This window comes from Ambystoma mexicanum, chromosome 3q, assembly GCF_040938575.1.
Source record: "Ambystoma mexicanum isolate Mex_15411 chromosome 3q, UKY_AmexF1_1, whole genome shotgun sequence".
Classification (NCBI taxonomy): Eukaryota; Metazoa; Chordata; class Amphibia; order Caudata; family Ambystomatidae; genus Ambystoma; species Ambystoma mexicanum.
Window position 1 is genome coordinate 1,269,785,402 of NC_090926.1, and position 27,378 is coordinate 1,269,812,779.

The window sequence follows — 27,378 nt, forward strand, 5'->3', positions numbered from 1 at the left end:
GTAAAAAAAGTAAAATGCGAGACAGTATTCTAAATAAAAGTCTCAGTAAGAATATTGTATATATGACCGTCAAACAATCCTTACATTGAAGCTGTTCTAATATTTTTGCAGTTTTTGACAAATGTATACATACGTCAAAAACAGTGAGGCAGAGGCACCAGGGTGTTTTGAACTTTGTTCATCCTGGCAGAAATCAGCATGCACGAATGCACCAAAACACCTGAGCTGAATCCAAATGTGTGAGGGCAATAAAGAGAGTGACGGTGAGCCACTAGTTCACTGGAGGGGAAGGCTGAAGGCAGAGGGAGGAATCTAGGAAGAAGACATGTAAAATACCTGGTCCCCAGAGGAAAGGTGCACATACAATATACAAACTATGATGGACCAAAATCCTCTCTGGATTTTAATTGCTTATTTTATACTTATTTTATTTTTTCAGCAGCTCTTATATTTAGTAGCTATATATCAGTTCAGAGCACATCGCTCTTCAGGGTAATGTGAATGTTCAACAAATAGCACATATAAAAGACGGAGATAGGAGGGCACTGCTGCCATGCCATGATCACACTCATTCCAGGAACAATGGCAACCAAAGAACACTGACTGCAAAGCTGTGTGAGCATGATGGCCTGGTAGCTGTCTGGCCCAAGCAGAATTTCACAGCCTTCTTCAGCAAGATGGACACCCTCTCTGGCAGCACACCTGATCTAGGAGACAAGTCAGTTTGAGGTACTTTCCTATATTTTGGCTGCTTCTAGCATAAGTTCAGACAGTATTTTCTCAAAGGGTGAGATGTGGGTAGTGCTTGACCAAAAGATGTCAGAACATGTTCAGCCTAAAATCACTGAAATACATCATAGGAATAATGGTAACCAAATTGTGGCAGAAAGACCCATATTTAATGCAGCACATTTTTGACTATCAGTAAGTAGCGTATGTATCACAGATGCACGGGTGATGCCTGGTGTTTCAATGACAAAAGGTTAGGATTCCCAAAGAGGTGCATTAATCCCAAAGCAGAGGGAGAGGGATACTCGTTTATGGATTAGGCCAGTGGTCCGTTTACCATTTCTAACCTATGGTTTCAGCCTGAATGGTGTGGGGGAGAAAGGCATCGCAAATAAGCCATACATAGGAAATGAGTAGTTGGGTGCTTGGACATGGCAAGCAACTTTGAAAGGATGTTAGATGGTGAGATGAGGCAAAGCTGAGAGCAAACCCTGGTACCACAGATCTTTTCGTTGGTCTATATAAAGTAGTGGTAGAGTTGCCAGCTCCAAATTTGTTGAGTAAGGTTTCTAACATTATCCCACATAGGAGGCAATTTTGCATAAGCAGAAGTGTTAAAGACAGAAGCGAAAGAAACACTAATCCACAGCTAATATCTAGAAGGACTTCACCCAGAATCAAGGAACAAGCAAATGTTTGCCACACAGACATTTACTAAAGTATGCAAATGGATGAAAAAGTTCAGTATAAATTATTCATTTAAAACCAGCGTCACTTTAACAAGATGAAAATGTTTACAGAAACAGTCCGGGACATGTTTACCTCTAGTAGAGGCTCGTCTGTTTTAGAGGGTGGAGGGGATAAATGGACAAACAGCAAGAAAACTCAATGATATATTGAATAAAACATAGAACATTTATGATACTCAATCTTTGTCTACATACAAATATCTGCGGTTATAGCTAAAGAATAACATCTAGCAAGACGCACACCCAGAACTCACCTTCAGCTTTGGCAGGCGCTTGATTGTCTTCAGAGGTCGAAGTACTCGTAGGACACGCAGGGATTTGATGGTGTTGATATCCTTCCCTTTGCTGCCACCGCTGAGAACACGGAAATAAAGATGAGATAGAGTAGGTGAAACATGAGCGACACCGTTCTGTATCCCAAGCCTGCCCAGAAGTCCCTTCCATCCAGCTGATAGTGTGCCCTGAAGCCTTCACCACAACTACACTCCGCAGTGAAAGCGTGCATCAACACCTTCTCCTCTATTTACTCAGAGAGTGCTCAAAACGGGGTACTAATCTAGTGTTGCATGTGGTTCTCTGATGGGCATACAGCTCTATACATGATAGGGATTCTCTAACAAGAACACTGATCAATTGATTCCAAGGAGGGCCTGATGGGCATTCGGCTCTACGCATGCTAGAGAGTCTCTGGAGGGAACACTGATCCATCCATGAAAGTGTTTGCTCGATGGGCATAACACTTCATGCATGCTAGGGATTCTCTGACTCCTGTACTGATCAATGAATGCCAGGGGTTCCCTGATTGGCATAGTCTCTAATCATGCTAGGGGGTCTCTGGAGGGCATATTGATCTATACATGAAAGGTTTTGTGTGATGGGTATAATGTTTAAAGCTTCTAGAAATTATCTGAAAACTGTACTAATGAAGTGATTCCAGGGGTTCCCTGTTGGGCATACTGCTCTAAGCATGTTAGGGGTTCTCTGACGGCCATATTGATCTATCAAATGTCAGGGCTTTCTAGATGAGCATAATACATTATGCATGCTAGGGTTTCCCGGCAACTGTACTGATCAATAATGCCAAGGGTTCTCTGTGGCATATGATGCTCTTAGAATTCTTGGAATTCCCTGGTGGGCATACTGATCTCTCCATGCCAGGGATTCACTGATAAGCATAATACTCCATGCATGCTAGGGATTCTCTGGTGGGCATACTGATCTATTCAAACAAGTCAATTCCTACCGGATGTACTAATGATTAAATCCAAGGGTTTCCTGATGGGGTTACTGATCTGAAGATGGAAGAGATTCCCTAAAAGAAGTATGTATCTGCCCCTTGCAGGTATAACATGATAAGTGCACGGAGCTAGGCATCTCAGAATGAGCGATGGGCGGAATACTGAATTATATATACACTGACAGGTGTACTGGTCTGTAATTGCCAGGGATTCCCTGATGGGCATCCTAAGCATGCTAGGGATTCTCTAGCAGGCATACTGAGCTGTCTATGCTAGGAGATCCCTGATGACCATAATGCTCTAGGCTTGCTAGGGATTCTCTGGCCGGCATAATGGTCTATCCATGCCAGTGGTTCTCTGATGGGCAAACTGACCTATGCATGCTACGCATTCCCTGGTGGGCATACTGGTCTATCCATGTCAGAGTTCCATGTGGGCATAATGCTGAATCTATGCTAGGGAATGCTCTGGTGGAAATGCTGATATATCCAGGCCAGATGATCGCTGATGGTCATAATGCTCTAAGCATGGTAGGGATTCTCTAGCAGGCATACTGAGCGGTCCATGCCAGGAGTTCCCTGATGAGAATAATCATCTAAGCTTACTAGGGATTGTCTGGTGAGTATATTGGTCTATCCATGCCAGTGGTTCCCTGATGGGCATACTGATCTATGTTATGTTATGTTATGGCCATTTATATAGCACGTGTTAACCTGAAGGCTTCTTGGCGCTGTAGAGAAAAGACCACAACAGACGAGAGAGCAGAGCAGGATCAAAGACTAATAGTTCAGAAGAGATGAGTCTTCAGAGCCTTCTGAAAAACCAGAAGATTAGGCAAAATTATAATGGTGGATGGAAGGCTGTTCCACAGCTGTGCCGCTGAGACATAAAAGGTGCGGCCACCCATTCGAGAGCGACGATAGGGGGGTACGCAAAGCATACCGGTAGAGGCTGATCGTAGTGGCCGATTGGGGACATATCCTCAAATTTGGAAGTAGGTACTCAGCACCTATACCATGCACATCCCAGTGAACGATACAGAGGGCCTTAAACTGAATATGTTGTGGCACAGGCAGCCAGTTTAGAGAGCATGGCAGAGTGGTCATATGGAATCCATAGGGGGTACCCGTTGCTAGCCTCGCCGCCAAGTTCTGAAGTCGTTGTAGCCTTCCAATAAGCCCCTTGGATTGCGCCAAGTACAGGTAATTACAATAATCCAGCCTGCTCAGAATCAAAGCTGCCACTACAGGAGGACAAAGTGATGCTGGAATCAAATAGAGCACATACCTTAATATTTTGAGCTGAAAGTGATCCTGCTGGCATACCAAGGCCACTTGGGCCATTAGGGAGAGATCGGATGACATAATCACTCCAAGATTTTTTACTTGGGGGAAGGCACAGGGAAAGGGGGCCAAGAGAGGAGGGCCAGAAGGAGGCAATCCACAGTGAAGGATCAGGAGGGGAACCCACCACCAGCACTTCAGTCTTGTCCCCATTCAATTTCAGCCAGTTGTGGCCCATCCACTCTCCAATGGCAGTCAGGCACTTATAAAGGCACGCGGACACCCTGGTCGTATCCAGATCTAGACGGATCAGCAATTGGGTATCGTCCACTGACGAATAGCACCTGATGCTGAGGGAACAAATGAGGCGAACCAGCAGGAAGATGTAAATATGGAAAAGAATATGGGACAAGGCAGAACCCTGGGGGACACCACAACTAAGATGTGAAGGTTTAGAAAAGAAAGGTGGCAAGGAAAGAGTTTGATATCTGTCAGCCAAGAAGGAGCCAAACTAGGTCAATACCTGGCCCGAAAAACACCGATCTGGCCCAGATGGCGTGATCGACGGTCTTGAACGCCGCTAAAAGATCTAAAAAAATCGCCCTAATCAACGAGCCTGGCCATATCATCCTGCACAGAGACAAGGACACTTTCTGTTCCCCTGCCAGGGCGAAAACAGACTGGGCCGGGTCAAGCATCCTGGAAGACTCCAAAAAGGAAGACAGTAGAGGGAAAACTAGTGACTCAAGAAGTTTCATGAGACAGGGGAGAAGAGAGATAGGATGAAAATTAGAAGGGAGGGATGGGTGTAAGGGTGGTTTCTTAAGAAGAGGAATAACAAGAGCGGCCTTGAGTTCAGCCGGGACAATTCCCGGCTGACAAGAGAGATTGACAGCGGTAGTAATCTCGCCTAAGAGGGTGGCAGATAATTTCATCACTCGTAGTGGGAGCGGATCCGAAGGGGAGCAGGACTTGCAGGAGAAATTGACCAAGACAAGCTACGGGGAGCAATATCTTCATAAATAAGCTGATTATCAGGTAAGGGGTTGTGGGTCAGAGAGGCGAAACTATCCGCAATATTAGCACAAATAGTCTCGACTTTTGTGATAAAAAAGTAGATAGGGAGTCACACAGCTCCTGAGTAGGTTTTATAGACAGAGTATATTTGGAAGGTGAGGAGAGAGCTTTCATAACAGAAAATAAGGTCTTAGGCTAATAAAGTGAAGTATCGATCTTCTCAGCAAAATACAGTTTTTTTGCAGTGAGAATGGACGCTGCGTAGGCTGAAAGACCAGCTTTGTAGTGAGGTTTATTGTTAGAATCATAGCCGTGTCGCCACTTCCGCTCCAGCTGTCTAACTTGCAGGCGCCCCGATCTAAGGAGGTCCGTGAACAAAGGTTCAGACGGGAGTCTGCGTGGTTGGAAGTGGCAAAGAGGAGCCACATCATTGGCAGCACTCAGCAACAAGGTAGTCATTAGAGACATGGAGGGAAGCAGGGCTGCTACATATGCATGCTACGGATTCCCTGGCGGGCATACTGGTCTATCCATGTCAGGGTTCCATGTGGGCATAATGCTGAATCTATGCTAGGGAATGCTCTGGTGGAAATGCTGATATATCCATGCCAGATGATCCCTGATGGTCATAATGCTCTAAGTATGCTAGGGATTCTCTAGCAGGCATACTGAGCTCTCCATGCCAGAAGGTCCTTGATGAGAATTATTATCTAAGCCTACTAGGGATTGTCTGGTGGGTATACTGGTCTATCCATGCCAGTGGTTCCCTGATGGGCATACTGCTCTAAGCATGCTAGGGATTCTCTAGCAGGCATACTGAGCTGTCTATGCTAGGAGATCCCTGAAGACCATAATGCTCTAGGCTTGCTAGGGATTCTCTGGCTGGCATACTGGTCTATCCATGCCAGTGGTTCCCCGATGGGCATACTGTTATATCCATGTCAGGGTTCCATAATAGCCATAATACCTAATGTATGCTAGGGAATGCGCTGGTGGAAATACTGATATCTAATTATCCCTGATGGGAACATATTGGTCTAAGCATGCTAGGGATTCTCTAGCAGGCATACTGAGCTGTCTATGCTAGGAGATCCCTGAAGACCATAATGCTCTAGGCTTGCTAGGGATTCTCTGGCTGGCATACTGGTCTATCCATGCCAGTGGTTCCCTGATGGGCATACTGCTCTAAGCATGCTAGGGATTCTCTAGCAGGCATACTGAGCTGTCCATACCAGAAGGTCCCTGATGAGAATTATTATCTAAGCCTACTAGGGATTGTCTGGTGGGTATACTGGTCTATCCATGCCAGTGGTTCCCTGATGGGCATACTGCTCTAAGCATGCTAGGGATTCTCTAGCAGGCATACTGAGCTCTCCATGCCAGAAGGTCCCTGATGAGAATTATTATCTAAGCCTACTAGGGATTGTCTGGTGGGTGTACTGGTCTATCCATGCCAGTGGTTCCCTGATGGGCATACTGCTCTAAGCATGCTAGCGATTCTCTAGCAGGCATACTGAGCTGTCTATGCTAGGAGATCCCTGAAGACCATAATGCTCTAGGCTTGCTAGGGATTCTCTGGCTGGCATACTGGTCTATCCATGCCAGTGGTTCCTTGATGGGCATACTGGTATATCCATGTCAGGGTTCCATAATAGCCATAATACCTAACGTATGCTAGGGAATGCGCTGGTGGAAATACTGATATCTAATGATCCCTGATGGGCATACTGGTCTAAGCATGCTAGGGATTCTCTAGCAGGCATACTGAGCTGTCTATGCTAGGAGATCCCTGAAGACCATAATGCTCTAGGCTTGCTAGGGATTCTCTGGCTGGCATATTGGTCTATCCATGCCAGAGGTTCCCTGATGGGCATACTGGTATATCCATGTCAGGGTCCCATAATAGCCATAATACCTAACGTATGCTAGGGAATGCGCTGGTGGAAATACTGATATCTAATGATCCCTGATGGGCATACTGGTCTAAGCATGCTAGGGATTCTCTAGCAGGTATACTGAGCGGTCCATGCCACGAGTTCCCTCATGAGCATAATCCTCTAAACTCGCTAGGGATTCTCTGGCCAGCATGCCTAGCTATCCTTCAGAGTTTGCCTGATGGTCACAATAATCTATGGATGCTAGGGGATCTCTGGTGGGCATACTGATCTTTTCATGGCAGCAGATTCCATGCAGGTGTACTAATGTATTAAAGACACGGTTTCCCCGATAGGGTTGATCTATAGATGGAAGGAATTTCCTAAAAAGCGTATTAATCTGTCTCTTGCAGGGATAACTTGATGGTCAGACTGATCTAGGAATGTCAGAAGGACCCAGGGGGTCAAATTGAGTTATCTGCACATTACCAGGTGGTCTGGTCTGTGCTTGCCTGGGTTCCTAGGAGTGGGGTACTGAACCATCCATGCCAAAGGTGCTCTGATGGGGGTACTGAACTATACATAATTCACTGGGCCTGGCCTTTAATGATATTGCTCATCCTCAGAAGGCCCTGCACCCTAGAATACAATATCCTACTCATTGGCCTTTACTCTCAGAATTCCATGTTCTATTCTGAGAGTTTCTGCTTCTCAGAATCCAGGCTCTTCCTCAAGCTCTTACCCGCCAAGCCTCTAGTCTCGGTATAAAAGCTTCTCCTCTTTAGGTGCTGACTCTCAGAGTCTAAACATTTACCCAACAACTCCTACCCTCATAATTTAAGTGTCTGCTCATTGGGCCTTGCCTGTTAAAGTTAAAGCACATGCTCAGCATGGTTGTTTCTCCACGGTGGACCCTGACACTCAAAATAAAAGCTCTTATCCAACAGCCCCTATTTTAATGATTACATTTCCTCCTTTTTTGGGCCTCACTTACACAATACCCATCACCCTCAATAGGACCCACCTGACAGAATCAACACTCTTACTTCATATTGTCATTCGCTCAGAATCAAAGCCCCTCTTGCCTGGCCCCTGCCTCTCAGAAATAAAGGCCCCCCGTGCCTGGCCCCTGCCTCTCAGAATAAAAGCCCCTCTTCACTTGCCCTGGCTGCTCAGAATGAAAGACCATCTTTCCTGGGCCCTGCCTCTCAAAAGCAAAGCCCTTCCACCCAAGCCCTGATTTTCAGATTTAAAGTTCCTTCTAAGAAGGTCCCAACTCTACCTTTGAAGGAAGGCCTCACTTCTTAGAATTAATCTCTTTCTTATCAGACCTGAGGTACCAAAGGTCCCTCTCTTTCCCACTGTGCAGACAGTACTTGACATGTTCCCATTTCACAGATGGCATGCTATATTGATAATAAAATAAAGCATTACAATTTGCAAGAACATTATATTGAAGAACAAAACGTATATGCCATTTACATGTGATCTCAAGGTGAATATTAAAAGGACGAACGTGCTGATGCCCAAGCTTTCTTCATATATGCATTGTACTATAATTAAGATGCAATATACCTTCTTTCCCACCATTTCTATATCTTTCCCTCCATGACACATCACAGGCCTTGATCTGAGTAGTCTGAGTCTACTAATGCCGGGTCCTTGGAAATCGGAATCCTGGCCTTTTGTGATGAGGGGTTTGAAGCTCAATCCATACAGTGAATGGATGGTCTGTTCCATCTGGTGCATTACAACCTATGCCCTAAACGATGCCAGAAGTCACAGAGAGCCTGAAGCAGGAATTAAGGTATGTAGCACAATATCTAAAATAAAGAGTTCAGGACTAGAATGCTCAATGAATTTAAAACCAGTAATGAGTTTGTATGTGATGCTCAATTAAACCAATGTGGGCTTTGAAGTTTGGCTGCGATGTTCAGACCCTGGGCAACATTCTATATTTCCTTGCAATCAAAGGCAATTTGGGACACTCCAATATAAATAATCAGAGTAAAAAAGGCAATAAATGAGTCAAAGCCCACAAAATCAACAGTTACAGCTCTCCCAAATAAGGCCTTGAATGATAATGAATGGGAGCAGAACATATCTCACTCAAATTACATGATCGCTCTACAGCAAGTAAAGGAACCTGGGAGTTCCACTTATCTTGTCTAATCATATAATTTCTCTTCGGCATTGAAGGTTACCTGACAGTGTGACTCATAACACTCTACTCACATGATCGCTCGACATCCCTGAAGATTATCTGAGTAGCGTTCCTCCCACTCAAACCATATGATTTCACTACAGCATGGAAGTCATGGAAGGTTGCCAGAGAGCGACACACACCACACCCAAGTCACATGGTGGTCCTTAGAGCTGTACTCTCTCATTTAAATCAGATGATCACACTAGAGCAAAATCCCACACATCACACTCAAAATCTCTTGATTTCTCTCCAGTATGGCAGGCTACATTACAGTGGCACTCATCCTGTTCTAATCAAAGATCTCCCTACAGCCCTGAATGCTACCTGAGAGCAGCATTCTTGCCACTTGCATGATGTCCCTACCACACAAACATTGTCCTATAGCGGTGCATCTCACTCAAATCAAATGACATCCAATTAACATTGAAGGGTAGATGTCAACAGCACCCATGCCATTTGTATCACATGATCACCCTTAGCCTTGAAGGTTAGTGGCCTACATCAAACTCAAATCACATGAGCTACCTACAGCATGGAAGTGTACCTGAGAGCATAACACATCTCGCTCAAAACAAATGAACTCCCTATCCCCAAAGGGTAGAGAAGCGCTTGATACATCCCACTCAATGTACACTATCTTCTTACAGCACAAAGGTTACCTAAGATATGATATGATATGATAGTGTATTTATATAGCGCCTATACACAATGTGTTTCAAAGCGCTTCAAGGCAAGAGAGGGAACAAGGGAAAATACAATGACGTTCTTACATGCCATGAACAGTAAGGATGTGAAATTAACTATTGTACTCGACCTGACGAGATTTCAGATAGTGCAAGAGCTAAGACATCGATAAGGAGGGGGGGGAGTGGTTGGAAGGAAATGGACATAGAGAGGCGACTACCGTACTAGGCCTGACGACATTTCTGGTAGAGCCGGAGAAAAAAAAAAGGTGAGGGAGAAGGGTGCAGAAAGGGAGGGGTGGAACAAAACAAGCGACTATCGTACTAGGCCTGATGACATTTCAGATAGTGCTGGAGGGGGGGGTTCGGGCAGGAAAAAAAACAAGTAAGGGGAGGGGGGAGGAGACAGACGTGGTTGCTATCATACTAGGCCCAGGGACAATTCTGATAAAGTGCATAGAAGAAAGTAAGGGGAGCAGGAGAGGAGGAGAGGAGATAGGAAAAGGGAGAAAAGGAGAGGAGGAGAGAACAGAGAGTAAGCGGTAAAAAAGAGTGGAGAAGCAAGAGTAGAGAGCTAATACAATTGCAGAAGTCAGTAGTAACACATATGTTGCAAGCCAGGATACAAGGTGAAGATGGGAACAGCATGATTCAGTGTCACCATGAGTACAAGATTCAAAGGAAGTCCAGCATGAGAGTTCAGAAAGGGTGACGCACCGTGAATCAAAGAAGTCCATAAAAGTCAAATCCAGCATTGGCCACAAGACAGTGATGGTGAAACCAGAATGTATCAGGACAGACTCCTGCAGAAGTAGGCTGGAGGGGATGGGGAGAGGGGGAGCAGGGTAGAAGAATCAGGCAAAACAGGCAACACCTGTGTGCGAGAAGGGAGGGGGGCACAATGCAACATCACAGGGGGACCAGAGGGGGAGGGGATGGTTGGTGGGGACAGAGGGAGTAAACACATGCTGGTACACATGCTTACCTGCTATCTGAGCAGGGGATCGTGCCCTGGGTCTTCCTGGACTGAACAGGACCAAACAGGAATTGCCATTGCCACCCACGAGGAAGCCGACACGGCCAAGATGGCCGCCCTGTTTTGGGCATCCCTCTCCTTCGCCTAATCGTGCCACAGCCTGTCCGGATTGGCTGCAAGGCGCACTTAAGGCACCAATCACAGCCGGTAGGCATGAGCCGGCCCACCTGAACGGAAGGACCGCGAACGCAAGGCCATCTCCTGACCTTGCATGTCCTGAGCCGTCTGGACCGTCAGCCAGGCATGCTGTTCAATCCACCTTCTTTTCATGTAAGTACATGATTGCCTACCAGACTGACTGTGATACTAAATAGTATGTTACGGCACCCGCTATCCTACCTCATGAGGCTGTGAAGTCCTGCAATGTCAAGCCCACCCAATTCACAAGACTCGCACAATATCTTACTCTATCCTCAGGTCGAGTAACCGCGCCCCACTATCACCTCCATAAACTGGCACCATGCCCCCACTCATTGAATTGTTTGTGCCCTGCACACCACCTTGAATTTACCACCGCTGATGGCAACACCCGCGAACTGCCTGATTACGCCCTGATCACGTCGCCAAGTATCTCAGATTCCCATCGATGTACCCTCCCATTCTAGCCTCTTACCACTCGTAATACATCATTGCTAAAGCCTTGCCAACACCTCTACTTGCCTTTAAAACGTATGCTTACACTTGTTCATTACATATTAGCCTACATTGTGTGTAAATCGAATCTAGGCGAGTCGCCTTGTTGACACTGCTTGCAGCCTTGCATCCCAGCTTATATTTCACAAATTGACATTGCCTGTATTTTAGCTCATTTTTTGCAAATCGAATCTAGGCGAACGCCCCTGCTGCTATCCGCCTCTTTTGACATTGCATTGCATTTTAGCTCATATATTGCAAATTGATATTGCCTGCATTTCAGTTCATATCTTGCAAATTGAATCTAGGCGAACCCCTCTGCTGTTATCCGCCTCTGTTGACAATACATTGCATTTTAGTTCATATATTGCAAATTGATATTGCCTGCCTTTTAGCTCATATCTTGCAAATTGAATCTAGGCGAACCCCTCTGCTGTTATGTGCCTCTGCTGACATTGCATTGCATTTTAGCTCATATATTGCAAATTGATATTGCCTGAATTTTAGCTCATATCTTGCAAATTGAATCTAGGCGAACCCCTCTGCTGTTATCCGCCTCTGCTGACATTGCATTGCATTTTAGCTCATATATTGCAAATTGATATTGCCCGCATTTTAGCTCATATCTTGCAAATTGAATCTAGGCGAAGCCATATGCTGTTATCCGCCTCTGCTTGACATTGCTCTCAGCCTTGCATTTTAGCTCATTTATTGCAAATTGAAGCTAGGCGAACCCCCCTGCTGCCATTCAACTGTTTGCTTAATAGCTCACACTATGTAAACTGAAGATAGGTGTACCGCCTTCTGCTGATACTGCTCTTAGCTGCCTCTGCATTTTAGTTAATACTCTGTAAACTGAATCTAGGCGAACATCACCATCGAAATTGCTCTCCTCCATAAGCTTACAGCTCCTTAACTATATATCTAGTTGCCTATTTGTCCTGACGTGACTGTTATTGCACTGCATACTCAGCTGTCCAACTCTCCCGCCAGTGAATGTTTTTGCTTATCTAGCTACTTAACTGCCATGCTGCAAAGGCTGGACTCCTACCCCGAGTCATACAGGTCACCCAAGAATCTACTTGAATAATTACTAATGCATTAAAGTAACCTAGGCTGTCCTATGTTGAAAGAAAACACCCAGCCCTAACCTAGAACACTAGCACCAACATAGGCGTTGCTACCTAGTTTGCCTACCCAAATCCTAAATAACTATACCAGCCTGGACTATATTCATCATGTTTCCCTTTTGCTTGGTACTGCTCGATTTACCGTGCACAGGATCGCATTTCCTCTCCCACTCTAACGGTCTCAGCAGGCCAGCTTGTCCTAGACATCATCCCATCCCATGTCCCACCCCTTTCCTACCCAACCTCAAACCATTCCAGCCTTGCCACCGTCAAACCCACCCCATTGCAGATACTTGCACCATCCAAGAAGAAACTCATGACTGTATTCCGAGCACTCCTATCCTGAATAACAATCTCATCTGGAACTCCTATCCAAGCTTAGACACATTAGACACAACCGCCTCAGATCTAGGACACACACCACTTCGCCTTCTCCCAACTCAAGTCCGAGAAAAAGCAAAAGCAAACTCAAACTAGCCACTCCAACCTCACATGCAACAGCATCTCCAGAACAGACTACTCCCCATCGCGCCTTGAAACACTTGTGTATAGGCGCGTTACAAATGCCTTATCACATCATATCATATCATTTCAATGCTCCATCCCGCCGCACCTTCGACAGAAAACCAAGCCAACCCACCACTGAAACAATCAAAGGCGCATTAATCAACGCAAGATCATTAGTCGCCCATGCCCTAGACATAGCCGATATCATCTTGCTAAACGATCTAGACTTCTTAGCTATCACTGAGACATAGCTCCCCTCAGCTTCAGGTCCCACACTTGCGTTAGCCATCCCTAATGACTACACCATCTACCGCATGGATAGACAAATAGCCAAAGGCGGAGGAGTAGCCTTCATAACAAGAAGCTCCATTAACATAAGACACATATTAAACTAAACCCTCCCATCTGCAGAATCACTCACCATCAAACTATCTACCACTCACACAAGCACTATCACCATCCACCTTATTTACAGGCCGCCGGGCCCCATTTCTTCCTTTAACGAAGATATAGCGCTCCTGCTCTCCAACAACATCAAACCCAACTCACAGATACTCATATTAGGTGACTTCAATCTGGGTTATAATGATGAGAAAGATTATAAAGAAAGCGCAATAGCAAACACTATCTCTGAATTAGGACTAACCCACCACGTCACTCAACCTACACACAACAAAGGCCGCACTTTAGACTGGATCGCAGACCTCAACTGCAACACCTCCATCCTTTCCAATACACCATGCGCTTGGACTGACCACCACCTCATCACCTTCACCATCAACAAAGACAAACACTGGCACCCCTGCCCAACACTCCACCCACACTCACAAGAAACAGCAAAAACATCACAGTTGAGAAACTCATCCCTTTACTCCAACCCATCATCGACTTCACATCCACCATCACCAACCCCACAGAATTAATAGACCTTTACAACACAACCATTATTAAGGCCATCAACACTGTAGCACCACTCAAACTACGAAAAGCCAAACCATGCGCGCACCTCAATTCCTCGTTCACACCTGAACTAAAAACTCTCCGCAAAAACTAAAGACAAGCTGAATCAGCCTGGAAACAGTCTCCCTCCGCTAACAACAAAACATCCTACTCCTTGACCTCCATCTACAAGTCAACAATCATCCAAACAAAAAAAAAACATGTACAACGAGAGAATTAGCAAAGCCAAATACAACACTAAAGAGCTCTTCAATATCCTTCGAGACCTCGAGTCCCCATCTCCCATACCAGACATATGTACCAAAGATATCTCTTGGTGTACCAACATACAAGAAGCACTCCTTGGTAAAATTGCTATGCTACAATCCAAAATTGAGTCAAAGAAAGAAAGCCTCACATTTGCAAACAATCCCACCTCACCCACCCACACCTCACGCTCGGACGATAATAACCTATTTGAATTCTCCACCATCTCTACAAAGGAGGTTGAAGATATAATAAACTCTCTTAAACCCTCCAAATGTCAAGGAGACATCTGTCCAGCCCCAGTTATCAAAGACGCGGCCAAACATCTTGCCCCTTTCATCACCTCTCTTATCAACTCATCCTTCACATCCAGTATAGTACCCAACAACTTAAAGGACTCCTAGGTTTTACCTCTACTCAAGAAACATTCTAGACCCCAACGTACCCTCCAACTACAAACCAATTAATACTATGCCCTTCCTGCTAAAAATCCTCGATAGAGCTGCCTACCTGCAGATCCAGGACCACCTAGAGAAAAACAATTTGCTAGGACTAAGACAATCGGGCTTCCGACCCAAACACGGCACAGAGACAGCCCTGATCGATCTCAAGACACAAACGGACATCCTCAAAGACAAAGGCAAACTAGCCCTTCTCCTCCTCCTCAACCTCTCTGCCGCTTTCGATTTGGTAAACCACGATATTCTCTGCAAACATCTAACCTCAGCGGCCAAATTCTCCGACAAGGCAAACGCATGGATCCAGTCCTTCCTGAACAATCGATCAATGAGGGTCTTTGCTCCCACGGCAGCCGCTGATCCTGCCCCTGTCACTTGCGGCGTCCCCCAGGGCTCTTGTGTTTCCCCCACATTATATAATGTGTTTACGAAACCTATATTCGACATACTGGACCATTTGGGTGTCATCTACACTAATTACACAGATGACACTCAAATACTCATCCCACTACCAGGTGACTATTCCACTGACAACTCTGTACTCAACAACATTTACTCCATTATACAAGAATGGATGGCCAAACACGGACTCTGCCCCAATGATGACAAGACCGAGCATCTTCTTCTAGGCTCCCAATCCAGACTCAACAACCTCGGCAAACTTTACCAGACATTCACCATTGACGGTAACAACATCCCGGTCTCCAACAGTGTTAAAACTCTGGGGATTTATCTCGATTCCTCCCTCACACTGACTAGAAAAATCAACGCCATCTCCTCCGCCACTGCTTACACATGTAAGCTCATTAATGCGAGTAGACCTTACCTCTCGACCCCTAATTGTACTACGTTAGCCAGACCACTAGTATTTTCAAAAGTCGACTACTGTAACGCTCTATACTTGGGCACCAGCCAAAAGAACATCAACATGCTCCAAGTTATCCAAAATAACGCACTAAGATCAGCATTCAACATACCCAAACGTACCCAAACACGAACACATCTCTAACGCTAGACGCTCCACTCAATGGCTATCCATACCTCACAGAATCGAATACAAAACACTCTTTCTCACAAGTGTCTATTTAACCAAGCACCTAGATACCTTTCGGACAACTTCACATTCCACACCTCATCTCGCCTAACCAGATCAGCCCAAACACAGATATAAGCTCCAAAAAGCAGGCGGTACAAGCTTCACTGTGCTCGCCTCAAAACTTTGGAACTCCCTTCCCACCAATCTCAGAGCTGAACCTTCCTTTCACAGCTTCAGACAAGGAGCCAAAGCATTGCTACTTGCCAAAGAAGTCTAAAACGCTAGATCATAACATACGCCTCTACCCCACTAATGCTTATATCCAACCTTGTTCAACTGCCTGTATATATCTTTGATGTCTATACGAATATGCCTATAGGAGAAACTGTACAATGTACTTATTACTGTATTGCCTGCTTTGTACCATTGTGTGCAACTATGTAACCTCGCTAAGCGCCTGGATGCCCCAGGGCCAGGCAGCGCTAAACAAATAAATAATACTAAGCCCTTTTCCTCATCACCCCTTTACTTCGGACGCCTGGGCGAGGGAGGCCCTTGATCTAAGAGTTAAGAGCAGGAAGGAAGAGGCAGGACTAAGAAGGTGGGTGGTGCTAAGACCGGGTGACCTAGATCCACTTGCACCGCTCCCCATTTGGAAAGGAAAAGAGGCTGGAGGGCTCCATAAGTAGGGAAAAAGAGCAGGAACCAGGAAGCCACCAGGTAGGCAGGGATTGCTAGGTGGGGAAAAAGAGTGGCAACCTGGAAGGCACCAGGTGGGCGGGGCTTAGGCCAGGTGACCTAGATCCACTTGCACCTGCTACCTATTTGGAAAGGAAAAGAGGCTGGCGGGCTCCTTAAGTAGGGAAAAGAGACGCAACCAGGAAGGCACCAGGTAGGCAGGGATTACTAGGTGGGGAAAAAGAGAGGCAACCTGGAAGGCACCAAGTGGGCAGGGCTTAGGCCAGGTGACCTAGATCCACTTGCACCTGCTCCCCATTTGGAAAGTAAAAGAGGCTAGAGGGCTCCTTAAGTAGGGAAAAAGAGCTGCCACCAGGAAGGCACCAGGTGGGTGGAGCTTAGGCCAGGTGACCTAGATCCACTTCCACCTGCTCCCCATCTACTGGAGAAATCACTTACCAATAATGTTCTTTATGAAGGATTACGTAGGAATGCCACACATACCTCTCAAATCACATGATCTCCATGCACGATGCAAGGATACCTGATTACATAGGCATCTGACTCAGTACACAGGATGTAACTACAGCATGAAAGATTACCTAGGAGTGCCACACACGCCACTCAAATCCCAGTAACTCACTAAAACAAAACGTATATAGGAAGGCAGCACACATCCTTCTCAAATCACACAAACGACCTGTTTTGTGTTTTAACTGATTTTACACATGAATACAGACAGAAATCACCTTTTTTCCTTTCAGAATTAATTTGTAATGGTTTCTTGCTTAGCTCTATAGGTTGATAATCAAGCCTTGCAGGCCAGTTGCAGTGAACAGTAACACAACAGACAAGTTTTAAGAATGAAGGTATTTCCCTCTAAAGATGTTTAAATGACTGAGTAGATCTTTCTCCCATCAGCAGAAATTGCATGCATTTTGTTTGTAAGTTGAAAATGGATTGTGGGTTGATGTCCAAGAACCCAGCTCTGTGAGCTTCCCATTGCAGGCATCCAGGCCCTACACTTGTTTCATTGTAATATTTGGCGAAAAATACCAGTTGCGATTTTTATTTGTACAAGATAAATACAGTAATAAGACAAAGAATAAATATGGATAAATACAAACTGAAAAGATGAAAAAATAAATAACACTGAACCAGGAGCCTTACATATAACCCACTCATATCACATAAATAACCTTCCTGGAACATGGGAGGCCATCAAAGAACAGCACCACACATCCGTCTCAAATTTCATTTCCCCTTCAACATGAAAAGTTAATTAAGAGCAGCACCCAATACCCCACTCAAATCTCATCATCTTCCTACTGCCCTGAATAATTATATGAGGGTGACACAACATTACAGAAAATACATAATCTCTGAACTGCATAGAAGGTGACCTGTGAGTGGCACACAAACACACGCACACACACGCAAACACATCCCATGAAATACACAACCTACCTATATATTGGAATGTAGCATTGGACATATTGCCTTGAATCCAAATTGTACAACATTGAACATAGCACAAAACACATTTACAATGAGAGAAGAAATGCATCCGAAAGAAAGTCATAGAGAGAATAGAGAGAATATTAGCACCTAGCAGTTACTGTAAGAGAATCTAGAAGGAATTTACCGCTGGTTGCTCCTGTCGTGTGGCAGTGAGGAAAAGACAAGTATAGGTGAGACAACAAGAAATGAACATGAAACACAGACTCAAACATCAGTGGTCACTGCCATCTGGGCCATAGTGGCAGCAAGGTGGGCACGGAGAACATGACCGCTCTGAACCTTCTGTGAAACACCTTTTCAGGACATGTCATAATTTTCTTCCACACCTTCTTCTGTTCTCAAATCTATGATAACCCTTCATGCAAGCCAAGACACTCGAGAAATCTTACTGCAAGCTACAGCGAGGAGAGTACGACGATGGGTCCACATAATTTCCAATGCAATCAATCACCTAAATAGCCTTGGTGGACACCACTGTGGTGGCAGGCTACCAAGAGCAGCCGTCATACAATAAGGACATGCAGGGAGACATCCTCAATACCCAAATGTATCAAATAATTGTACCTACATATAGTGGCAGCAGTAAATGTTTGGAAACAGAGCTATCATAGTGGTGCAGTGACTACTTTTTACTGAGGCACAAGAGTGACATTTTTGGGAGTCATGATGCTGATGGCATTAGGAGGAAAAGTCAAATCTCACGGAAATTATAAATTACTCACCGTAGTGACTAACGTACTCTTAGTCCTAGTCCCCTTTCCTCCATACTGCATGGGCGTCCCTCCCAAGGGACGGGAGACAGAACCTTTTTCACCAGAAAAAACCTTCTTCCCCTTTAAATTTACAGGCGCGTGGGGGCGCAGCCCAGGGAGCATGCACCGCCCTGACTCCGCCCTGCGGCGCCACACCTCAGTCCCCATTGACGCGTCAACAATAGATTTAACATTGCCTAATGACACCAGTATTATTAGGGGGGAGGTTGGTGGGACGTATGGAGAGTCACTACGGTGAGTAACTTATAATTACTCTTACGTCCCGTCCCCTTGCCTCCATATTGCATCGGCGATTACAACTCAATGTAGCCCCGGGGTGGAGAGGAGACCCTCCTTAAGCAAACAGGTTCCTGGGAACCGCTTGTCCGAAAGCCGCATCAGATCTAGAGCCGGCATCCAAACGATAATGCTTGCAGAAAGCCGAGGGAGTGGCCCAAGTGGCTGCCCTGCTTATGACTTGCCAAAGGGACATTGCGCTGTAATGCAATGGCCGATGTGCATGTTGGCCGGAAGCAGCTTGTGCTGGCCCTCGTATGCTTCCTTGATGGACGAGACCATCCAGAGGGATATGGAGGCCTTGGAGGCCTGATAGCCTGGTCTTGAGCCTTCGAAAGTGACAAACAGGGCATCCGATTTGTGGAAGCCCTCGGTCCTGTCCAAGTAAAATTTCAGGGCACGCCTGACATCCAGGCAGTGCAGCACTCTCTGTGCTTCTTCCTTGGGATCGGCAAAGAACATAGGAAGTACTATTTCCTCGCTCAAATGGAAAGCAGACGGGACCTTGGGCAGAGATGCCAGGTGTGTCCGCAGGACTACTTTGTCTCTGTGAAAGGTAGTATATAGTTCCGAGGCAACCAGCGCCTGCATTTCGCTGCCTATACGAGGTGAGGCCGACTAGCAAGGCTGTCTTGATGGTGACCAGCCTAATGTCCGCGAACGCCATTGGCTCAAACGGTTTGTGCGCAAGGGCGCCCAAGCCTATTTTGAGGTCCCACACTGGGTGCGGCCTCAAGACGGGCGGCTAGAGCTTTGCGAGCCCCGTCAAATGTTTCTTGATGATAGGATTGGAGGAGGAGAAGATCCCCTCCTCCGAGTTCCTGTAAGCCCCGATGGCTGCGAGATATGTACGGAAGGTGTCCACCTGCACACCAGAGTGGGCGAGGTGCGCCGAGAAGGAGAGCACGTCGTCCAAAGTACATGCCAGGGGTCGATTTCATTGCAGTCTGCCCAGTGACAGAATCTGGTCCATTTACTTTTATACTGGGCCCTGGTAGTCTTGCTCCTTGCGCCGTGTATGATTTCCAGATTAGCCTGGGAGAGGCTGAGGTGCCGCAGCGTACCTGTTCAGGTACCACGCTGTGAGGGCTAGTTTCTGTGGCGCGGGCAGGATGACCCTGCCCCCCTGCTGCGCCAGAAGATGTGCTGGGCCCGTCGGGGGGTGAGAATCAGAGGCATCTCCGAGAGGCTGAGCAGCTCCGAAAACCATGGCCTGGCCGGCCACCCTGGAGCTATTAGAATGATGTTGAGTTGGCGAGATTCCTTGATCTTGCAAATCACTCTGTGAATCAGCGGTGTGGGCGGGAAGCCGTAAACCTTCATGCTGTTCCACTGAAGCCGAAATGCGTCGCCCAGGGATCCGGGCACTTCTTGTTGTGCCAGGTGGCAAAGAGATCCACCTGGGGATGACCCCACCTGTTGAGGATCTCCTGAATAACGAGGTTGTTTAGCTGCCACTCGTAGTTGTCTGCTCCCTGCTGAGCCTGTCCGCCTCCAGGTTGGATTCCACTGGGAGGTGGAATGCCGTGAGGTAGATGTGGTTTTCCAGGGCCCACTCCCACATGCTGATTGCCAGTCCTCAAGCGAGGAGTCTGTGGTGATGGTGGCCTGCGTGGTGGCCGGCCAAAAGGGCTTGCCCATCCGTAGGTTGCAGTCCCTAGTCCACCTTTTTAGGTCCGGGTGGAGAGATGGATGAACGTTGATCATCTCGGATTGAGAGCCCCGCTCCTGGTTCCAAGAGGCTGCCAAGTGTAGCTGAATCCTCCTCATCCTCAATCTTGTGTGTGGGTCTGCTAATAGGACCGCTGCCAAGAGACCCAGGAGATGCTGGTACCACCATGCCGAGGTCACCTCTCTGCTGAGGAAGTGGGTGGTGGCCCTCCTGATGGCCGAGATCTTGCCCTCCGATGGAAATACCTTCTCGGAGCACGTGTCCCAGATGAGGCCCAAGGATGTCAGAGTCTGCGACGGCTGGAGCTGCAACTTCTTTTAAATTGAGCGAGAAGCCCAGATCGTGTAGTGTGTTCATAAGGGCATGGCAAGAGTGGGGAACAGTTTCCGGAGATGTAGCCATGACGAGACAGTCGTCGAAGTATGGGTAGATGTGGAGGCCCTGCGCTGTGAGGAGGGTAGCCACCGTATTGATGAGCCTGGTAAAGACCCTGGGGCCGAGTTGGGGCCAAAAGGAAGGACCTTGTATTGAAAATGGTAGTCCATGATCCTGAACCGTAGGAAAGAACGATGGAGCTGCCAGATCGGGACGTGTAGGTACGCGTCCTTCAGATCCAGGGAACACATCCAGTCTCCCTTGCACAATGTCTCCGCTATAAAAGCTGGCGTAACTATCTTGAATTTTTGTAGGGGCAAGGAGAGGTTGAGGGTGGAAAAGTCCAGCACAACTCTCAGGCCTGCCTGGTTCTTCGTCTTAATGGCAAACATTCTGGAGTAGAAGCCAAAGCCTCGCTGGGAGGCTGGGACTTCCTCCACTGCCTGGCTCTCGCCGAGCGACTGGATCTCCGCCAGAAGAGTTGCTGTCCCAACTTGAGGGAGTGGAAGGGAGGAGGGAGGAGAGGCTGGGATGGGTAGGCGGTACCCCGTGGATGCTCCGGAGAAGATCCAGGGGTCTGTGAAATTCTGCCACCAGAAATGTGCATAGAGAGCAAGCCTGCCCCCCACTGGAGACACGTGGATCTGAAGGGGCATGTCATGCCTTCTCCTGCAGAGAAGGGGGACTGGAAAAACCCCTTACTCCCCGCTTTTTGTTGCTTGTGCCGGTACTGAGACAGCGAGCGGTCCTGCTGCCTGGATCTCCGTTCCTGGAAGCCGCGGAACCCTCCATACGTACGCCCCCTGTCGGAGCACTGCTGTGACTGGGTGTACGGCTTGGGCGTGGTCTTTGTCAAGATGGGTAAAGGCATGGCCGTTTGTGAGCTGTTTTTTTCTTGTCCGGCTCTTCATCCGTGGTGGAGTGGAAGAGGTGCCCCCCACTCGAATGGCAGATTGGCAGATCTAATATGCGTTCCTGGATGTCCGGGTTGAATTTCGTTGCCCGGAGCTAGGCTGTCCTTCTCATGTCCGTGGCAATACAGATGGCACGGCCAGAGGTGTCAATATGGGCCACGGTGGATTCCATGAGGTCCTGCGCCACCAGCTTGGCCTCAGCCAGCCCAGCCTTAAAACGTGATTGGCTCTGCGTACGGAGTTCCGGGAGGAAGTCTGCAATTTCCGCCCATAACCTTTGGTTAGCGGCAGCCAGCATGGCATCGGCATTGGCCTGACGAAGATGCAAGGACGCGCTGGAATAGAGTTTCTTCCTGTATACCGCCAGGATCTTCTCCTCCTTGCCTAGCAGTGCTGCAGAGGATGAGGCTGCTGATGACTGAGGCTTGGCGTATAGTGATGCCGCAGCGATCACCAAAGAGTGTGGCTGAGCATGGGCTGAGAGCAAGAGTGTATCCCCCTCCATCTGCCTGTACTTGGCATCCAGTTGTCGATTGCCCGGCTGGACCGAGTGGGGCTTGAGCCAACCCTTCTTGGCCAGGGAGACTACATCGGCTTGCAGAGGAATCCTCGTTTTGGCAGAGGGTCATCACATGAGGACTTCAGCCAGAACACCCTCTTCCGGCTGCTCGACCTCTGGTTGGGGTAGGCCCAGGTACTCTGCCAGTTCAGCAAGATGTTTGTGGAAGGCCCTGGCTGAGGATGGCATGTCCGTATCCTCCTCCTCATCCATATCCTGCGGTTCAGGGGGATCCTGCGGAGGTGGAGGAGTAGCCAGAGGCTGGGGTACAGTGACCGTGGCTGGAGGCTGAGGAGGAGGCAGAGGCTGGTGCAGAACTGCCTGAGGAATCGGCTGGGGAGGCAGCGGCTGCGCCGGAGGCGCTTGTGGTGCCGCTAGCATAGTCGGGATGACGTCCCTCATGGCGTCCTTGATGATAACCCCCATCAGAGGTGCCTTCATGAGGCCGAGGAACCTCTCGAAGAACCCCTTTTCACTGACTGGAGAGGTGGTAGGGGGTACTGACGGGGTAGCCGGGAGCTGCTGGAGCCACTGCATACACTGCCCATATGGATGCAGTGGGAAGCTGTCCTGCGCATAAGAAGGATAGGCTGTAGGCCACGTACCTGGCTGAGGCCAGTCCCACCTTGACACTCGTTCTTCGCCGAACTCCTGGAATGGTGTTGGACGGGGCCCTCTGTCTGGCGCGGCGGCCATCTTGTCGAGCTGCCTGCCACGTGCCAGCGACATTTTGCTCAGCTCGCTGGACCTAGCCTCGCCCAAGACTCTTGCGTGTGGACAAGGCCTCCCTGCTCCTCGGGCCTAGGCCCGGTAGGTGTTACACCCTCGACCCGGGGGTCGGTAGAGCTGCGTTTAGGCGCCCCCTCGGATGTATTGCCGCTACTAGGGTGTAGCCCCTCAGACATATTGCCGGTACAAGGGCGGAGTGCCTCGGATGACAATCCCGTACAAGAACCTTCTGGTCCATCAACACTGCCACCAGGAGGATCCAACGATCCCAAGGCGTGAAGGCCGGTAGCTGGAGCAGCCTTAGTGCACGTGCTGGTACAAGGACCTGAACGGTCCCTCCTGCGCGGGAGAGTCCTTGGGAAGGAGTCTCCTTTGAGGGGTGCGATGGAAAATAGCGGCCCTACCTCGGGCCTGGCTCGGTGTTTCACAAAGTTCTTGAGGTCCTCTGGAGGCGACTTCTGGAAGAGCTCCCTTCACCTGGCTAGTCTAATCTTCAGCGCTTTCGATGACAGCGAGCCACACACTGCAAGCCTGCCAACCGTGGTCTGGGCCAAGTCAACGTAGGCAGAGGGCGTGGGGGTCTGAAGTTGGGAAGAGCCCGTTGCAGGATGGGCACCTGCTGAACCCTGTGGAAGTCGACATGTGCCGGGAAGGAGCGTATCGCCTGAGGACCGAGTACCTGAATGATAAAAAGACAAAAAAAGAAAGAGAAGAAATATCTGCACATGATATTACATGGCCGAAGCCAAACCCAGGAGCGTTCAGCCCGTTCTTGCCGACGTGGAAAAGGGGCATGGGGTGTGGCGCCGGAGGGCAGAGTCAGGGCAGCGCATGCTCCCTGGTCCACGCCCCAGCGTGCCTCTAAATTTAAAGGGGAAGAAGGTTTTTTCTGATAAACAAGGTTCCGTCTCCTGTCCCTTGGAAGGGACTCCCATGCAGTATGGAGGAAAGAGGATGGGATGTAAGAGTATCTAATTGTACGCCACAATGGTGGCAGTAGGAAGAATGGCCTGGAAACCTTGATGTAGTCCGAAGAGGTGGGAAAGAAGAAAGCAATTTCATCAGCAACCAACCTAATCAGGTAACATGTTTTAGAAATGGGGACAAGAGAACTGAACGGTAGACTGCAGACTCAATTGCTGTCAAAGTAGAAGATGTATGTATCCGTTCCAGATTAGCCATGTTTTCTGTAGGAACACTGCAGCTCATGTAATATATCAGAACAAATCAGAACAGCTGCACTCTAACATCATGAAATCAAGATAAATGGTGTGTCAATACAACTTAAGCACAGGATCTTAGGAACACGCAGAAGCCATCATTAATCACTCTTGTAAAGTCTGAGAAAAGCATGCATTGGAAAAGGAGCAGGCAGATTCCACCCTAAATGCCGAGATCTCCAATGGTTCCTCCACTCCCAAACTTCATTCAGAGAAACTTCCTGAATCGCATGACAACTCCGAAACCCACACAGCATTCTGGGTATGAACTTGCAAGTGGACAGGAAGCATGGACAGCGACAGTCCTCCAGAAGTAAACAGATGTGCCCCAGCAATATGGCTCTGGGGCATTCATGTTTCTCACAGGGAAGTGTGGTATAAATGATTAATAAGGAAAGGATTGAGCAACCATAAGAACATTACAAAGAGCTCTGCCATTTATGTCTCACAGTTCACAAAACATACTTCCTCTGGAAAGAAATGTTCTGTGATTCCTAAAGATGCAGCATGCAAGGATGGGGTTGAGAAAGGGATGCATGCAACAGGCATAGTCAACACCACCTTTGGATGGACTTCCATCATTGCTCCAACCACAAAACAGTAACACCTAAATTATAATTCACTCAATTGCCCCCATTAGCTGCTCCTATTAGATTGGCTTGCCTTTAGTTGGTACACTGTAGCAAGCGGCAGATAGATGAATTCCAATTGTTTCAACTAGAACCTCATATGGAGTCAAGCAGGGTGCATGCTCTGTGTATTATAATTATTATGATTGGTTATTTATAGGGCACTTAATACCCAGAGGTTTCTAAGCGCAAACCCGGGGATCGAACCTATGTTGCTCCAAGTCGCCTTGCTTCTAAGGTGAACGAGTTGCCCCTGAGCTATCTTCCTGAGGAACTTACAAATATTGGTTATTTTTTTTATTTTTTATTGAAAAGCTACAGTTTCTTCTCCTTTCTCTTTCCAACACCAAGATGGAAATAAGAAAAGAAAAGAAGACTTTTGTTTCAAATCGTCTAAACGTCCAATACATATCATTGTTATCAACATCATCATTATGTCTTGTTATGCTTTCTTCTACGCAACATCGTAACATATAAGGCACTTAATAGTCAAGCAAACAGACAAAGTCAATTAAACATTCGACTTATCAGTTAAACAGTTACACACTTCGAGCATCAACCTAGCACCCCCCTCTTGATTACGGGGGACATCTCAAGAGAGCGTTCATCAAATTTACAACCGCACAAACATGTTTAATGTTTTGGCCTGAGGATATCAGGCACCACCAGGTGATCATATCATCATTTAGCGGGGCATATTCGCCTAGGTGGACAGAACGTAAATTAACAATTGCTGGACAGCTTATAATCAGGTGTTTCAATGATTCAACCGATTCCTCACAGAAACGGCATAGATTGTTGTTTATAGCAGGCTGCCTTCTTTGGAAAAGAATTTCTTTCGTATTCAACGTATTTAAGCGGAATCGAAGAAATTGTTCCCGATAATGGCGATTGTAGCACTGCAGGAGGTAAGGTTGTTGACAGTTTAATTTTTTTTGAGCATTACCTAACTTATTGGAGAGATCAAGATTTGAGTATCTTTCCACATTTATGATCCATGCCCAAGATTCAAATTTCCTTTTTGCCACTTTTGGGCGTGAGAACAGGTCGAAATAATTAATGTCGGCTGCTGCAATCCACTCTTGCACTCTTGAGCTCCATTGTGCCAACAGGTTACTAATTTTCGAATCGTCGGAGGCGGTAAATATTCTACATGCTGGTGCACCACCCTCTTCTCTCATCTTGCGCAAAAGTGAGATGGACTTCCAAACCACATTTGAGAAAAGAGAATTTAACGAAAGTTCGTGGCGTATTGCAATAATTGGAATACAATTTGGGAGATTAAAAACCCGTTTCCAAAAAAGACCCTCTACAGTATTCCAATTTTGTTCACTGATGTTCCATCCCGTCTCTGCACCAAACGTTAAAATAGGAACAACCTTTTGACGGTAAAACATTATCACCGGGGATAATGAAAATTTACCAAAGTTTTTATTGATCAGGGCTGCTTGCAGTGCCAGTCTTACTACTTTCAGTTTCAACGCATTTAGCCATTGGACTTCCCCGATTGAACTGTTGAATTCGATGCCTAGATAGCGAATCGAATTAACGGACATTAACTGTTGACCACCTACCGCCCATTTAAATGCACAATCTCTTCTACTCGTTAATGAACCAATCGACACAATTTTAGTTTTATCTGTGTTAATGGCCAATTCATTTGCAACTATATATTCATGCAGGCAACTTAGCAGACGTTGAAGGCCGATTTGTGTTCTGTCAATCAGAACGAGATCGTCAGCATACGCAATATACCGAACTGGAGTTCCGTTTAGACGTGGAGGGAAACAGTGTGCTTGCTCCAAGAATAATGGGAGATCTGCCAAAAATAGTTTGAACAAATCCTCGGCCAATGGGCAGCCTTGCTTGACACCCCTTGTTGTTGGAATGCTGTCAGATAATATGCCTTGTTTGTTAAGGCGTACTCTAAAAGAGGTCTCCGTATGTAGTGCCATTATTGGGTTGAGAAGGGCCATAGGACATTTCCATTTCATTAGTTTGGCCCATAGCATCTGCCGGTTGACTCCATCAAAAGCTTGCCTCATGTCTATAAATCTAAATGTAATTTGGTTTTACTCTGTAATGCATGATATTTCAGAGCTGTCAAAATATGGTTATAGAGGCAATTTCAAAATGTCCCACAAAGTGGTGAAAGGACATTGATATTGAGATGTCAGAGAGGTAAAGCCACTTGAAAATGCCCCAAATAGAAAATGCTTTTTCCTATTAACTCGCTCTGATCTATTT

The 27,378-nt window shown here is 47.0% G+C and overlaps 1 protein-coding gene across 18 annotated transcripts in view; it reads right to left on the reverse strand.

Moving 5' to 3' along the window:
- The window catches only part of CACNA1A (calcium voltage-gated channel subunit alpha1 A), a 2,932,691-nt gene that overhangs the window by 1,085,703 nt on the left and 1,819,610 nt on the right, over positions 1 to 27,378 (reverse strand). For all 18 annotated transcript variants that reach the window (XM_069604327.1, XM_069604317.1, XM_069604315.1 and 15 more), the window contains one exon: positions 1,733 to 1,832. In XM_069604327.1, coding sequence (XP_069460428.1) covers positions 1,733 to 1,832 — 100 coding nt within the window. The remainder of the gene's footprint in view (positions 1 to 1,732; positions 1,833 to 27,378) is intronic.